Source organism: Larus michahellis, chromosome 1 (assembly GCF_964199755.1).
Source record: "Larus michahellis chromosome 1, bLarMic1.1, whole genome shotgun sequence".
Taxonomy (NCBI): Eukaryota; Metazoa; Chordata; class Aves; order Charadriiformes; family Laridae; genus Larus; species Larus michahellis.
This window is the reverse complement of record NC_133896.1, coordinates 15,289,179-15,306,885: the sequence shown is the minus strand read 5'-3', so window position 1 is coordinate 15,306,885 and position 17,707 is coordinate 15,289,179. Positions and strand designations below refer to the sequence as shown.

Sequence of the window (17,707 nt, the reverse complement as noted above, 5' to 3'; positions counted from 1 at the left end):
GGAACTTCATAGATTTGTGGAATAAATATCAGGTGGGAGTTACTAAATACATGGGAATCCCATCTGGTGGCCTCTGAGCTGCCTTTTGTTGGAGACCAGGGGACTGCTTGGGGAAGAAGGATGCCTGTGTGCTTAGCTGGCTTTTATGCTTTTCCTTGGACACCTGCACATGGCTGTTTTTCTAAATACGGGATACTGGCCTGTGCGGATCTTTTGATCTGTCCTAGAAGAGCCTTTCTGCTATCATTCACTATGATATCACTATGTGTAAGAGTGTCTGCAGCATTTACCATCTCTTTAAATACACTCAAAAGGTATTATCCATTCTGTCATTTTACAGTAAGCTGACTAATAAAGTTATTTATATATTGAAAACATTTTTGGGGCATTAACCAGTGGGTTGTTTGCCCTTTAGAAGTCTGAATGTGTCTCCTTATCTCATGCCTGGTGTTGAAAGCTGTGCACTGGCACGGGTTGGTTCCCCAGAGAGGTGGTAGAGTCTCCATCCTTGGAGATATTGAAAATAAGCCATCTGGACGTGGTCCCGAGCAACTGGCTCTAGGTGGCCCTGCTGGAGCAGCAAAGGGGTTGGACCAGACAATCTCCAGAGGACCCTTCCAACCTCAGCCCTTCTGTGATTCAGTGAAGGCTAACTGACTGTGTAGGCATACACGGCTTGTATTCAGAAAACAAAACAAAAACATAAAACCCAATCAAGAAAAAAACCCCACCAGAATTGCAGGGCAGTATTTTTACTGCAATATTTTTACAGGAAATTTGTTTGCAGGGAGTGTGAGTGGGAAGAGAAGAAAGACAAGCCGTCCTGTTAAAAGAAGGGGAATGCTGAAGGTTAGATTGACTGTCCTTTGTTTCAAAATCTGTTACTAAAAAAGCCTTTATTAGTCTTCTATCATAGCTCTTTGAGAATAAGGCAAAGGGGTTTGTCTCACTCTTAAAGGAATAAATTAAATTCTGATTTTTTCACAGTACTATTCAAGAACACATGATTTTATTTACTTACGAAGTATGGAACTTGTCTTTCTTTTCAACTGAAAACAAGAGGGAGAAAAGAATATACTGAATTCCACATATGTGTGTGTTTCCTGTGCTATCATTTTGAAGCCAGTCATATAAACATACTTGGAATGTCTGATAGAAACAGTCTTGAGAATTCTTTTAAGTCACTTCAGCCAGTTTGCAGGCCTCCAGTGAGATCATAAACATTGTATATATGTTCTCTGTTGCATATTATATAAATATTACTTCAGGTTTTTTTTGTGCTTACATGGAACCTATATTGGCGGTAGAAATCAGGGCCAGTTTCCGTGGCAACGCAGCAGCACTGGGAGAAAGGCTGATGCTGTGCTGTGGTTGGTATTTTTATGCAAGGGAAGAGATGCAGACCTACATTTTTAGACAGGAAATGTATTTCAAGGCACAAAACCATGTAACAATTTTATAAATCTGTTTAAAACGTAGAGCTGTATAACAGTGGAAATTGAAACCTATTGTTTGCTGTTTGCAATAGAAAATCAATTTTTATCTAGCATTACAGAACAGCACTGTTAAATATATGCCCAATTATTACTGCTATATTTGCCATAATATAGAAATGGAAATTGCAAGGAGTCTTCTATACTGAGGACAAAGGAAGTTTTGTACTGGGGCAAAACAAGGAGAAAATAGACTGAGTTTTGGCTTAGTCTTCTAGCCTTTTTAGTCTAGTTTTCACCTTCTGAACTCTTTTAAAATCATTTTCACAAAGGTCTTTGAGGACTTACAGAAAAATCTTGATTTTTTTGTGTTTTTTTCATGGTAATTCTTTCCCTCTGATTTTATTTTCTCTGGGTTTTCAAATGATAATACTTGCTTGTTTGTTCTTTTAACCCTCTGTTATCTTTCAGTGGTACTTGGTATACCTTTTTCTACTTTTTGCACGCCCATAGGGATGGGGAGAGCTCTGACACTGACTCCTGTATTTTTATTTCCCCTGCTTCTGTCACTGAGAATGGTGAGGAAGCCAGGCCCCTCATGCCCCTTATTTGCTGGAGACTGTCTAGTAGTTCTATACAGTTGCTCCTCCCTGTATGTTTTTGTTTGCCATTTGTGTATTAGTCATCATCATTATGTGTTCAAGAAAAAAGGGGAATTCAGATGAAATTGGAAGAATTATGGACATTATTTTACAAACTGTCTTTCACGTACTTGTGAAGATTGCTGACAGGGATAGGCTGGGACATCAGGTGATGTGTGGTGAGGTGGAGGAAGTGAAGGTTGTGTTTAAGATAAAAAAAGGCTGCTGCTTATACTTCCCTAGAAGTTACATTTCTGCAGAACTAAATGTACATTGATGAGATCTTCAGGTAGTTATTTTCCTTTGTTATTAATGAAAAAGTTAGTGAGGAAGGCATGATTTAAAGGTATCAGGGAGCTTTCTAGAAATGCTACGTTTTCTTTTGGGTACCAGGAGTCATTAAGGGAAGGGATTTCTAAAGCCTACAGTTTCTCTTTTGTCTTTGATGGGACTAGGGTGAAGCTTTGCTCATCTCTTTGCATTTCTCTATGCCTCCTACACTGCAAAGTACTTGCTCCGCCTCGGTGAAGTGGGATGTTCTGAGAAGTCAGACCTTCTGAGAAGATGAACCTAGCTGGAAGCAGCAGTCTTCATAAATGTGAAGGGCTCCATTCATCTCAGTGAATCATCATCTAGCACTATACAGTCAGTCTGTATCTGGTATTGCCTAGGAGGAATTAATCAATTATCTAAAGGGAACGGATTTATCCTAACTGGGACTCTTGTAGAAATCCAAGTAGATAAAATGTTCACAGAGGAATATTAGCCTCTTCCCTGTGTCAAGCACCCGCACTATCAATCAGGATTAAGCTCGAAGGCTTGGCTGTCTTGCCATGCTGATGATTTAAAGATGTCTCACTTTATAGTGGAATATCTCCATCCCATCCTGCAATCAGCATGTGTTTCAGCTGTCATCTTTTCAGAGGTTTAGCAAATCAAAGCTCTAAGTTATAGCCCATGTGCACAGTGGCACTGACTGAATATACAAATCTTCATTCAGGAGTAGAAAAACAACCTTGCCTCTGCAGTAGCTATAGGTACATAAGGTGAGATGAGCCTGGCACACTTTCATTCCTCTCAGCTTTGTCTCTTGAAACACAGTGGTTCAGCTCTGAGTTTCCTTCAGCTCTTTTCCATCCATTATTGCTAATAGTCCACATAGCTTCTCGAAGACTTTTCTGAGGCTTGTCAGATAACTGAGGCAATGCTGGCTTTGGCACTGACTCAGCTTAGCTGAAGTCGAGGCAATACATTGCAAACATATATAATGTGTCTTGGTTTTAGCACCAGTCAGATCAGAAGCTTTGCCACAACCATAACGCCTTAACATTTCCATTTTCAGCAGCAGTAAACTTACAGTGTTCCTTGGACCTCAGCTTCTGCCTGTGATATGTCATGGGTTTGAAGTCATGATGTCACCGTCCTTTACTGTCATTAGGACTCAGCACCAGAGTGTTTCTGGTTTTTACTGTGCCATACCAATTATCCTGGACATCTGACTTTTGAAACCTTGAATCAGAAAGTTCTTCAGTTTTGCAAACAGGTCTGTGTAGTGGTCAGGTGCAGACACCATTGTTCTTCCCTGAGAAACTCTGAGATGGGGTTACACATGGAAAAGAGGTGAACTGGAGGCCATAGCCTCCTGGTAGTAATAGTTGCTGTCCACTTACTGTTGTAAACTGAGTTCAGAATTTACCTTTACAAGATGAACAACTTTTTCTGAGGTGTACAATTTCCTGACCTGGTAGGGGAAGCTTCAGTCACATTGTTCTGTTATCAAGGCATAGGATATAGAAAGATCTCACTCTCAGAGGCATGTGCATCTTTACTGTTGCGTCTTGTCTACAAAGGAGAATGTTCATCTCATCTAGGGTACCACAACAGCTGGGATTCCTTGAGTGCTTTTCCACCATGGGTTAGATTCTCTCTTGCTGTTAGAAATAGGAATGTTCCAGTAAGTGAGTCATCCAGCATCCATGCTGTGAGGTAAAGCACGCCAAGGCTGGGATGAGTCAGATGGTCTGATAACCCTTATTCTCAGACTTGCTGACACATAAGAGATTCTGAAAACCTCACCAGGAATTGTCACAGTATTTGGTATCCAAAACTGCCTCATCCAAGACAGCTAAACCAGCTGGACGGGGCTCTGAAATACTGAAGTGACTTCCCTAACTCTCCTGAAATAGCTGCTGCTTGTTGAAGATCCAGTCTAATGAAAGGACATTCACTTGCAAGCTTCAAAACAACAAAAAAAAAAAACCCAAAAAAAGGAGACTACAAAATGGGCTCTACAACCTACAAGGCAAATCATTGATGGGAATAAGATTGAAAGGCATTTCAGTGGGAATGTTGAATAGGCATGTGGAGGAATCTTATGGACTGAGGAATAATGACCTCTACACTGAGGGAACATGTGACAGGAGAGGACGCTGAATGCAGTGGCTTTTGGAAGCATATGTAATGAAATTTGCATAAAATAAATAAAAGATGCCATGTTCTATAAGGTAATTGGGCAAGAGATCAGCTGTAAACTTTGCATTAAAAAGTATGCAAAGTAAAGTGAAAAAATATTCAGAGATCTAGGCACTTTTTAAAAAAAGATACTTTTCTCTCAGGCACTTAAGTTACTGTTTTCTTCTAGATCAGCTTATCAAACAATTATCCAAATAAATGTGTTTCCATGTGTCTGAATGGTAACAAATGCTACTGCCTCTATGAAGACAAGAAGACAAAAAAGATCAAGTAAAGGGTCGTGAATTACATGATGTAATGAAAAGAAGATGATGAAGGCCTTACTGAGTCAGTCTTACTGCAGTGTGAAAGTCCTCATACTGGAAATAAAAAGGCAGTCTCTTCTGGACTGTAATTCAGAGCTAAAGAGTGACTGTGTTCTTGATTCCTTTTCTTTTCACCTCTATAAAACTGCTACTCCAAAACCTGTCTCCCAGACTCAGGAAAGCTCAGCAAAGCCAGCGTGCAGATCTAAGCAGACCAGCAAGAATGTACAATGTTAGTGCTTACTGGCAGCTCGTGTCTTGGTCCTGGCTTAGCCATGGTCAGCGTCCAGGCTTCAAAATTATGTTCTTGCTTATGATAATACCAGATATAGAAGAATGGATGCTAAAATTTTGTTTCCTTCCAGGTATAGGTGCAGCCCTCAAAGTATTTGAGGCCATATTTTAAAATACAGGATATTTAAAATCAGCCACTCGCTATTTATCTGTATTTGGGTGATAATGAGTTTTCATTAGAAACACGTGTCTGTAATTTTTCCATTTTCTTGCTTTTGACTGCTGCAGGATTTTGCAATCTCTTTGCTTCTTTTATATATTTCTGTTATGAAAATGGATTCTTAAATTACCATGAATGAGCAATATATATATAAAAAACTCAAAGCAGGCATTTAATATATTGGATTTACGGCCACATATACCCAAAATGGAAGAATTTTAGTAATTTGAACACTGGCAAAATGTTTTTGAATAATAGGCATATTTGCAACTTATGCCTAATATTTAAGATAAAAAGTTTTAAGTTGCTCTTGTTTGGCTTGTTTTTATTATTTATTAATACTGCAGTGCAAGCATAGGTACTTTCATAAAACGCTAGTGGGAATTGTGAAGAGGTTTGTTAAAAATTCTTGTAAAGTTACACGGAGCAGATGCTACTAGCACTTGGAAGTTTGGGAGGGGGCTTGCATGTTTTTGGAAGAACTGAGATCAGTCCTTCATTTTGAAAGAAAGTCCGTTAGTGAAAATGAGTTACAACTGTTAATGTGAAGAGTTCATGTAAAGTGCTCATTCCAGCTTCTCAAAAGCAAGACTAATGGGGTGAAGTTTGGTATCAGTAGAGTTCCAACTGTGGCGTTCAGAATTTATTGCTGCAGTGATGCTTTGTATTTGCTGCAGACAGTGAGTTTCCTCTAATTGCTGATTTATTCATGCAGCCTTGTTCCTTCAGGCTCTTTCCTTCCCCCTCCCTCCCTGCCAGTTATGTCCCTCAGTGTTTGTCCCATCCAAAACACCTGTCTGCTTATCCTTTTCTCATTGCCTGTAGAATTGAGTTCACAGACATAATCCAGAGCATGATGCATTTGCACTAACAGGATGAATGGGTCTTCCAAACATTAACTGAGCATGGAGAAGAAAAATGCTTTTTTGCATTGAGATGATTATGTGAAGTCAGGATTATGTTTTACCAGGGTACTTTTTGGAGGGGGAGCAAGCAAGAGGTACACTGCTGCTGACTGCATTTGATATGAAATGAAGGGTTACAATTTCACTGTTCCTATGAAATCTTTTCTACTAGGCTGTTAAATAGGTAAAAAGAGGTGCAAAACACTGCATTTGTTGATTTACTCATTTATCTTAAGATTGTTGCAGTTGTCTTCATATGGTCTCTAACACGCATAAATGGAGTATATACTTTCTTGTAGTGTATGTTATGTTTATATCAACTCTGAGGAAGTTGTTGGTTTTTACTGATAAACAAAGACTAAATCCCGTGTTTCATAATTTAGTTATGAATTCATATTTGAGTCCATCTTTGACTTCAAAGGGTCATTGACTTAAGGAGTTTTGATGCCAAATTAAGTTAAATCTACTAACTTTTCCAGGGGCAGGTAGGGCTGTTGGAGAGCAGAGGGTGCTGCTTCTCCCACCCCTTCAAAACTTGCAGATTTGTTGCTAGTGGCAACTGTAAGATATTAAAGCAACAACAGCATATTTTCTGATTATATCTTATTAATAGAAAGACTAGAAACACTATAATTTAACATGCCAAAGTGAAAGTCAGAAATTGAATACTACGATGTAACACGCCAAAAAGAAACTCAAAAATTAATTTCCACTTATACACTTGTGAGTCATTCTGTTAAAAGCGATCCATCACACAGCTTAGCCATAGTAAGAGGAAAAAGAAGCCAAAGCAAATAGTGGCTACTTCCGTTACTGCATGCCGGTGTTTCCTGTCAGGTCTTCTCATCGGTCAGAAGTGGAGATCCATACGCAGGGAGAGGGAGGAAGGAACCGTGCAGCATGAGGAGGGACTCTTGTTGCAAGAGGCTTTGGAGAAGGTGAAGCTTCATATGTGGTTTGTGAGACTGGCTTGCTTTTTAACTAGGTGTTTGTCATAGAATTGGAGCCATACTCCTTAACTGACTGACTTCAGGTGGAGGCTTCATTTTGGCATGTTAGATGCGTAATATAAGAAACTCTATAATTCTTCATTGATCGGAGTCCATATTCCATGGACTTACAACAGCTGTGTTTCTTGTTTCTCCTCTTTGGCTTTTAGGAATTTGTGCTGCCTTTTTTTTTTTTTTTAATATATCTTTCTCAGCCTTTACAACACTTGCTGATGACTAGAAATATAGGTAAAGTGCAAGCTGCTGGCTGTACATCTAGTTATTTTGTTTTTGTGTCACCAGCTGGGTCTGTTTTTTCTTTTTTAACTGTTGACTTTTTTTCCTCTGCAAGTCTGTAATGGATGACTGGTCTGGAAAGTAGGACTCTGCAAGAAAAACAGTATTTGTGGAGGAAAACATAATACCTTGGCAAGTTCAGTTGAGATTAAGGCTTGCTGGATAGGTTTGGCTTCTGGTTAGCTGTCTTAAGAACATTTTAACAGAATTGCATCTGTTTGAGAACAAAATTTTGTTTGGGACTGACTTTCAGAGCTTGAAACCAATTACTTCAGGGAACTTGGTGTAACTCCATGTCAGAGAAAGCCCGAAAGAGCCACCTCCTGTAATGTCCACAAACCTGGCAGACCTTAATGCTTCATGTTACATGTGAGTTGATATAACAGTAGGCTGCTACTGGTTCCCCTCAGCTCTGGGTGCCCTTGGCAATGTGCTCCTCCTGCTCACCTGGCCTCCCACGTGGCTGCAGAGCGAGGGAGCCCAGTTTATGGATTCATTATCCATCATGGCTGTGTAATCACTAGATCCAGCACTAGGGTAAGGGAGAAGCTCTGTTGTGAGGTGTGGAAAACAAGAAGGATCTCTCTTTGCTCCAGCACTCTGGTACTAGGCTGGGGTGGTGGCATGGTAAGACTGCAGTACTAGCTGCTTGAAGTGTTATTTATTTATAGTACCCATTGTTTTGAACGGAAGAAGGCAGAGTTCCTCAGCATTTCACTTTGATTTTGGGTATACATTGAAGCCCAAGGTTGCCTCCAAAAGGCTAGTAAGCAAGACGGGAATGAAAAATTCATTCTCTGTCTTGCTGTTTGCTTGAGGTTGCAGAATCTACTGTGTCTCAGCCTGCTCCGTTTTGGGAGGGGTTTCCACTGGTGCTGTGATTGATGTTTGACAGTAAGATGGTATCTTTCGAAGGAATGTTAACAGTCCCAGGAGGAATGATAATTTTGTTTGATAATGACCAGATGTAGAAACTGTTTCATGCTTGTGACATGCCAGCAATCTCTCTTTTTATGTATGGATTTTCTAGAATTGGAAATTACAGAATAGTTCTTTACTAGTACAAGAACACAAATAGAGCTTTTCATTTAAAGCAGAGCAGTCTCTGGAAGTTCATATTAACAATTTCTTGGAGTTAAAAACATCTCATTATGCTCTGTTTCTTTCTGGATTTATAGACTTTGTTTCGAAAAACTGTAAGATGACCTCTGGCATAGTTTAAAGTAATTATAATATTAAATTACAAATAATTTATCATAATAACTATTAAAATTTGAAATTATTCAGAGTTACAACAACCTTAAAATCTTACTTGAAATATGCAACATCTTTTTGTTCCTTGAGCAAGAACTTCGGGGTTGTTTTGATCTTTCCTGTGTTTTTGTCACATGTTGTACGGGTATGGATTTATTTAGAAAGCCTTCATTTAAGGCTGCCTTCAGTTCAAAGAGCTCGCTGTTAGAAGGCACCTGTCTAATTAAGCTAAATCTGCATTTGGGAAAAAGAACAGGCAAGAGTTCAATGAGTAAAGCAGACACCATTTGGACAAATGAGAAAGAGACCCAAATAACTGAGTCCTTAAGCAATTAATAACAGCTGGAAGAAACTTGTGTATAGGGATTTTAGACTTGAAGCTCTCTAGCACCTGAGAGCCTTGCCCAGGAGCATGAAAGATTTTGCCTTCTGGAGCTGGAGGGAAGCATAGCTGGAGCTCCTTCCAGATGGACCCACACCCACTCGTAGATTTCTTAAAGCTCACATCTTGCTGTTAGGAGGCTTATAGCACATTCCTTCTGATATTTACCCTCTCTCTGCTTCCTCTTATTTTTTTTCTCTTCAATTTGAAATTCCCCAAAGAGCCTCTGTGGACATGTCAGGAGGTTCGTAACATTATTAGAATACAGTTTATTCCAATTTTTATTTTATTAACTATATGAAAGAGTCATTTAACTTCCTTTTAATTGCATTTTCTATTAGCAAAAAACTTCTCTGGATGTGTTCATCTGAAAATACTAAGGAGAGTTTTGTTTCCCCCTCAAATTGAGGTAGTTCTTTAGCTTAACCACACCAATTTCTGCCTTCACCCCAATTTTTTTTCATTTGACTCAGTCTGTTTTCCTTATGAGACAATGCTCTCCTAAAGGTAGGAGAATCAGAAGCAGGTTTTATTTATGTTCAAGGTAAAGTTCTGTTTACCTAAAAGTAGTCTGTAAGTTAATAAATTCAGTAGTTCATCACGCCTACAGTACAGTTCATAGAGAAGGAGTCTCCTGTTATATGCTTGTTCCCCACGGAGAGCAACATGAGGATTTCTTCAAGTAATCCTGTTGTATAGCAATCTTGCCTGGAATGCATTCTTATCTATTACTTGATACTAACAATTAAGACTTTTTTTTTTTTTTTCCTATGAGGGTTTTGAAAAAAGACGCCTGAAGTCTGTTTTGGTGTTTAGTAATGGAAGTGATTCATTTGTTGAGGAAAAGGAAGGAATGTTTGAAGATGAAGTGACGGCAAGAGGTCAGACCCAAGGTGGACCTTTGTTCCCTCTGGCCAGCAGCAAGTTGCCAGGGGAAGAGCGCAGGGTTGGGCCCCAATGTGCTGAATACTTTTCCTAATCCAGCAATCTCAGGCTGATGGGCTTTCTGAGTCAAAGGTGGTTTTGTATTAGCTATCAGTCAATTTTTCTTCCAAAGAGTTTTTCTCTACTTGAATTTAGCTAGCTTCTCTTACCCATGATATCTGAGGGAAAAAAAGGTGGCTTTAGTTTTTGACATCGTGTTGCATGAGTAATTTTTTTTCTTTAGTTTTTTTGTCAATTTGGCTCAATTTGTGTGGGGAGAGGCAGTGAACAGTCATTTCCTATTCGTTTTCTGTGTGCCTCTCAAGATTTTATATATCTCCACTGTCTGTTTTCCTGACTGAAGAGTTCTGGTATGTTCAGATGCTTCCCATATGGAAGGCATTTCATGTTTTTAATCACCCTCACTGCTCTTGTTTTACCTTTTCCAGAACAGAAGAATAGCAAACAACCCCACAACATTGACAACAAAAAACTTGAACAGTTCTTCCTGAATTTCTCATGGTATATTTTTCCCAGCATTTTCAGGTTTTAACGTTACAGAGGTTGCTTTTTACTGTTGGCTGTTCCCCAGTTGGAACACAGAGCAACATGTCCATGACAGAGAACAGTAAAATTAGGTTGCCAGTAATTTTACATTTCTTGAAGCGGGCACTTGATTTTCCATAACACTTCATGCAGCATTTTGGTGTGTTTTGCTTCAAGCTCACTGTAGAGGAGAAATGCTTCACCTTTTCTTTTATCTTTTACTAAGGATTTTCTCTAAGAGCAGGTTAAAAATAGGATTTCATTGTATTTTGATTGGACTCTGCTGTAAATTTATTTTTGTCCATTTAAAAGAGAGTATTAATTAAAAGATAAAACATCCTGGCTAGTGTTTGCTAATTGTTTGTAATGTTTCTTTCAATACGATTATAAGGTTTGTCATTGTAGCTTGTGGAGGTGACCAGTTCTGTGCATACCTACTGACAGAATACTGTTCTGGAAATGGTGTGTCATCTTCTTCTATTAATTAAGTGTTTATGCTTGGATGGGGATGAATAACCCAGTGGTGGTAGACCACAGAGTACCAAGAGATTACTTCAGAAAAAATAACAAATTTAGTATATGCCTTTGCATGCATGTGTTACTTAATGCCTGTCATTACATACAACATTTTAGGAAATAAGAAAGAGTAATAACTTGAAATAATGCAGCTGTTGAATAGCTTGTTACGTTATGATAGTTTTTGAGTATTATATTTCTGAAAAGGAAAAGGAGGTTAGCATACATGTTTATTACTCACAGCTTGCTTCGTGGCTGGATTTTTAATGCCAAAGATGTTTTAAAGTCCACTTTAAAGAAAAAACAATTCACATTTTAACAAACTCTATACTGGAAAAGTGAAATCTAAGCTGAATAAAGTATATATTCATGCCGTACATCGCAAAGGAAGACACTGTTGAAACATTGATCAAGCTTATCTTTCCAATTCAATAAAAGGGCTACTAAGAAACAGCAAAACTGGAGTTCGCTCATTGACTGATGTCCTTCCTAACACTCTGAAATTGTGTGTTGGCAGAAGAACAAGCATCGGTGATGCCAGGATGAGTTGTTCAACTTGTAGGCAGAGTTTAAGCAGCCAAGTCAAGTGTTGAAGGCTTGATCTTTATGTATACCCCAGAAATGTAAAAGTGAGCAAAACCAAAGAACAATGCTGAGAATCCTAAACTGAAGCAAAAAATGGCAAAGTCAGTCAGACTGTTATAATTCAGCAGCATTTCTTTCCTTCAGCCTTCTTCATGTACTAATATTTGATTGCTTCAAAAGGTACAAGCAAAGCTTAAAGGACAAATCAAAGATCTTCCTCAGTTTAAATCAGTGTTTTGTTATTCTCAGATAAAATCATAAATCACTCCATAAGGAAATAAAGTAATATCTTTCCTTCCTTCCTGATGTCCACAATGAACAATAAGAAAACACTCCCGAATACCAAATACAACAAGGATTGGAGACAGGAAAAAAATAACCCTTTTCAAAACGAAATCAAATACAGTAGCTTGAGAAAGAGTCAGAAGCACCTCTGTTTTCTTAATCTGTTTCCCTAGGACTGAGGTCAAATATTGGCTTTTTTGAAAATTTGTACCATCTTATGTGACCAAAATAATAACATGGAAACTTGTGGTCAGAATGAAGTAAAATGATGGTACCGTCCAAAATAAGGTTCCAGGAATGGATGGATGTGCCTGTGTTACCTGGCACACTGCTTTCAGATATATTGATGAAGTGCAGGCTATTTTACTATGCTTTATTTTTCTTGCTCGTCATTAGCATTATTAATTTTTAAGTGTTCATAGTTCTTGATCTGTGTATGCAGAACGGCCTCACGCCCAGCGGATGAGGTTTCAAGGTTCGTAATGTAGATCTTTATACTATGATGTGTTTGATTAAAGCTTTCTGCTAACATCAGACCGGGCATGGGGGCCATCAGCTTGCTGACACCATGAAACCAGGCTATTGGAGGGCCGTTAATCTAATGTGTAGTAAGACTAAGTGGTCAGAGAATGTGCTGTACCTTCCATTTGCAGTATCAGTTTACTTTCCTCACAATGTACAATATAGAGACATCTGTTGGCAACAAAAGAGGAAAGATAAAGGCAAAAAAAAAAAGCATAACTTATGTAAGTAAGAGCACGTGCAAACATATTTATTGTTTAGTCTACAAATGGATCCCTTCTCTCTCTTCTATTCTGTCCTAAGCTTTACGTGGTTAAAAATTACATAAATTTATTTCTTTGGGTAGATTTCTCATCATAACTTAACCATTAATGAATCAGTTCCAAATACTCCTTTTTAAATCTGACCACGTACTGAACAAATAGAAGAATGTTATTATCTGAAAGTGGTAGCAGGCAGATAAATTTGGTATGCATGCAACTTCCAGTGATGTCCTTTAAAGCAAAGGCATAATAGCAGCTGCTGTGCAGGCGGTGCATGTTGCCAGTGGAATTTATTTCTGACCAACTGTGTACTCTTCGACTCCAAATGCTTTGTCTTGAACAATTGCAGTGTGTAAAAAAACAAAGTGGTGGTGGGGATTATAAGGAGGAGGACAACTATAGGAGTGGGATAAACATAAATACAGCTTTTACTCATGATCAAGGAAGTATTTGAATCTAAATTTTAGGAGTTGAAAAATCAGCTAATTACAGATTTCTATTTTTTTATTGTATGAATGACAAAATACTGTTAACATGGTATGTTTCAGATGGCTTAGATTTGAAGTAGATATAAATGCAAATTACAGCAGGTTTTGATGGCACAAATGTTTTAAGTTACTTTGTAAATGTATTTGGCAAGCGTATTATTTGGCAAGTATATGGTTTTTTATTTGCATGAAGTATGAATACAAAAAAACCCGTCAACTTGTTTGAAGAAGGCTTTCTTAATTATTTGACAAACAGGTATCCTTCAACCCTGGTTTTAATTTTTTATGTGCATTGAAAATACTCAGAATTTCGAAATGTGAGTTATTCGTAGGTGTTTAGAAATACCAAGTACAACCTTTCTCGGAATAGGCAATAAAACATATCTCTTTTTTGTTTTTTTCTAAACTGGAGATGCAAGACAGTCAGGAAAAACACCTCTTGATTGGTGATGTTGGGTTTCGGTGATTTTGTTTTTGTTTTTTAATTAATGCACATTAAAGCATGCTGTGTGTGTTCTGGGAGAGTATCATAGGCTACCAAGGAAGATTAGTTTTTTTCTCTTACTTCCTAATAGCTGGTTTTGGTATTTTGAATATTGATATAGCTTTCTGTAGTCTTGGCAGCAGCTACAGGTGAGGAGAAGTGCATTAAGTCATCTGGTTTGGGTCAGTGTTGCTGGAATATTGTTTCTTGCTGTGTATCCATGAGATCTTCCTTCAGCTAGCAGGCAGGAGCTTTTGAATACCTTGATATTCTTGGAAAAATATTTCTTCTCAGTCATGCCCAAGAAGATAGGTCTAACATCTTGTTTGCTCATCAGGAATTCTGAAAGCTTGTCCGTGTCTGATTATATAGTTTCTATATCTTTTCCAAGCCGTTCCAGCAAATAAGTCCAAATTCACTTGAGACCTGCTTTTGGTCTGGTCAGGTGCATCTCTTGTCCATGCCTCCACAGGATCCCACAGGCGATATGAAAGATGACACTGAGAACATAAGTGAGATATTCTTCGCTGGTATTTCCCAAGACGTTTCTGCCTCCCCTCTGAAGGGTTGCGTTACCCCTGTGAGGAATTTCTTTACTAAGCGTGCTCTCTCTTTGGTTTTCAGGCCAGAGCCTCAACAGAAAGTTCCCTCTGCACCTCCACCTCCACCCCCACCCCCACCTCCGCCCCTGCCGGAGCCCACCCCGCCAGAGCCAGAGGAGGAGATCTTAGGGTCCGACGATGAGGAGCAAGAGGATCCTGCAGATTACTGTAAAGGTGTGTGCAATTCAGCAGTGTCGATGAGGGTAAACATTGTCATGCAAGTCTTAACTCTGGTTCTTGGGAAGTTTTTAAAGACCTACTCTTTAATTACAGAATTTGTTTATACAAGAATTATGAAAAACTGCTGATTTCAGGTTCAGATGCACAACTGTCTTTACTTTTTCACTTAGCCGTAGCTTATTTATACATTTTGCAGTAAATGTACAAATATATGTCCTAGTTGTAAGAATAGGGAAGAAACTCTTCTTGATTGATGTTAGTTGTGAGAGAAACAAAAACACCCAGACCAAAACAAACAACCCCTCCCACACTCCAAAAAGTTCTAAAATGCCTTGATGCCTTTAACGTCAACTACAATTATTTTTTTAATCTATATCCTTTTTTTCCTCTTCTCTCATCTGCACCAGCCTGAGATGTTACATGCTGCTTTTTCACATGTTGTCTTTCACAGCCCACAGCACGGTCTAAGTCTCTCTACATCTTCGTTTTAGCTCTTGATTTCCTTAGTTCTTGTAGTTGCTTATATTATTTTTTTTTAAATCGTTAAATGCATAAAAACATGACTGCAGAACAACAGTGTCAATACTTAAGTTTGTTTCAATGTCACTGCTGAAGATGCAAGTGTGTTCCTATTAGGGTAAAATGTATGCTGTACTTGCGTGAAAAATCATAAATAACAGGTCTGTCAACTTTGATCTATCTGTCCTGGTAGATTTCAAGGATATGAATTTACTTTAGGAAACACCAAAGTTTTATCACTTCAGATTAAAGTTTTTGAGCAGACAAAAAGCACTGTGTGCACATTAACTGTATCTGCTATTCTGTATTCCTCATATCAAGAAGCAATTGCTGTGTCAAATATGACGACGTCATCTTAATCAGAAGTTTCTATATAAGCCTGGAGATGTGCTATTTTAAGACTCCTCTCTCCCAGCCTGGAACAAGTTGTTTTGTATTTTCAGATTTAACAATTGAAAGTGACTATTTCATTTTGGTGTAAGAAGTTTTATTAATATGTGATATTTCAGATATTTAAGTGACTTACAGATACCAACAGTGAAAACCAAATGGTAAACTCAAACTAAATGTTGAAGTCTGCAGCAGGGAAAAGACCTGTCGCTAAAACATGTTTGGTTTTTTTTTTTTTTAAATTATTTCTGTTACCACACATTTGTTCCTTAAGATAACTCTTTTGCTATCTGTAACATCTTCCATAAGTGGGTAAGGATTTGTTGTTTAAACATCTGTTTACTTGTAAACATCTGTATTTCCTTGAGATTAAGTGTTTCAAGGCCCCCACTTAATTCTTCCCTGAAGTAAGGGCTGCATTTAATTTCAAACAATCCGTTGTTGTCTGTGTTCCAGTATCTCTTGCAAAATGTCACCATCTGGAGAAGCAAGATCACAAAACAAATCAAAAAACTTGTCTAAGTTTACAGCCTGCTTGTAAGTTACCTGTTAGAGTCTCTGTGACCTATAAGAGGTCAGTAGTGAGATCTATATGCTTTTAAAACGAATTACACGTTACACTAAGAATACTTGCAAATGTCATGAAAAAGTAAAGGGAACTTGTGTATGCTTAAAGGTTCTTCAGAATCCTTATGGTCTTGAAGCTCTGAATTGATGGAAGTAACTTTGGTTCATTTGGACGTCATAATTATTATTTGTTTCTGCGAGAAGAGCACTTTTGTTGCTCTAGTAGGTGATTTACCAATTTTCTGGCTGTAATGTCCTATAAGACTGATCAGTACATTTCCTTCTTTTAGTTTGCTGGGGTTGAGCTGAAGGGAAGGGTCCCCATGTTGTATGAAAACGTGAATCCAGTGGCCAGATTGGGATGATCTGGGGCTGTACACACTTTCTGTTTGATTATTTTATATTCGCTGTTGGGAATGCATGAGTTGTTTGGTGAAGAATTCCAGGGTTGGCTTTTAGATACATTATTTCCATTTTTTGGAGATATATTTTATTACTTTGATACTTTTTTCTGTTTTGGGTAACCCTACCTGTGTTTACATAGTGGAATATAAATATTTGGAAATTATCATTTATTACTGGAGTGTCTCATTTCTTCCTAATTTTATCTCCAAAATGTCAATCTCCCAGGATTTTTGAGCAAGGCACAGAGCATACTTCATCTGTTCTCAGTGCCAGTCTGAAATTTCATAGGAGGGCAATTTTGATGAGGGAGTGTATAATTAATTTTTTTAATGAATTCAGCATTTTACCTGCTAATTGTACTTCCCATTGTCAGAGTATTTTTGTTACTAATTTTATTTTTATTTATTATTTTTAAGGATATATTACTGCGTACTGGGCTCACATCTTTGCCACATTACATGGTGGTTAGTAAATAGTCATAATATTGTTCTTAATCAGGAAATAGGATTAGTTTGAATTAGCACCTGATGTGAAAGAGACAACTAACAGCCACCAGTGTAAAAGCAGACTAACCTCTGTTCCCTGGGGGATTCCTCCAGGGCCTTTTTAAATCTGTGGAATTACTTCTGTTGTCACTCAATTTACGTTAAATGCTTTTCAAATCTGTATTTTTTTAAGGAATGGAAATATCAAAAGTGCAACTACGTGATTTTTCAAGGGGTACTTAGACAATGAAGTTATTTTTTCTTCTTTTCTGAAAAGCCTTGAAACACTTGGAGATTTTTATTTTTTTTTCAAGAGCCTGTCATGTCATGGATTGGAATTGGAATTCTTTGCTTCTCTGATCATCATCTTTGCCCCCTGGAGATGTCTCCCATTCATCCAGTTCACAAAGGGAATAATTCCCTATACAAACATAGAACTAGCCAGCTACAATTACCAATACATTCAGGAGACATTTAGGAATAATGATCTCATTTTTCTGACCCTCTTCCTTGAGTGCGTGTAGCTAGCTAGCTGTGAGAGAGACTTTTTTTTCTGTATGTGATGCAGTAAATAGCACAACCAGTTTTTTTGTTACATTACCAGCAGTGCCACTTATATATTGTATATTTTCAAATACCAATATTGTTTTTCCAAAATTACTTCATTTTTCTCAACCCGCTAATTTTGCATAGATGCTTTCTTGTTACTACTGTTTATAAATACATTCTGTATCATGAAGAATGTAAATAACTACATTCATTATAAGTTGACACCAGTTTTTAAAATGCATTTAACTGAGCATGTTGTCACCTG

The 17,707-nt window shown here is 38.0% G+C and overlaps 1 protein-coding gene across 14 annotated transcripts in view; it reads left to right on the top strand.

Annotated features, from left to right (window-relative positions):
• Nucleotides 1–17,707, top strand: part of SRPK2 (SRSF protein kinase 2) — a 154,600-nt gene that overhangs the window by 86,558 nt on the left and 50,335 nt on the right. For all 14 annotated transcript variants that reach the window (XM_074575970.1, XM_074576774.1, XM_074576587.1 and 11 more), the window contains one exon: nucleotides 14,370–14,521. In XM_074575970.1, the coding sequence (XP_074432071.1) occupies nucleotides 14,370–14,521 (152 nt within the window). The remainder of the gene's footprint in view (nucleotides 1–14,369; nucleotides 14,522–17,707) is intronic.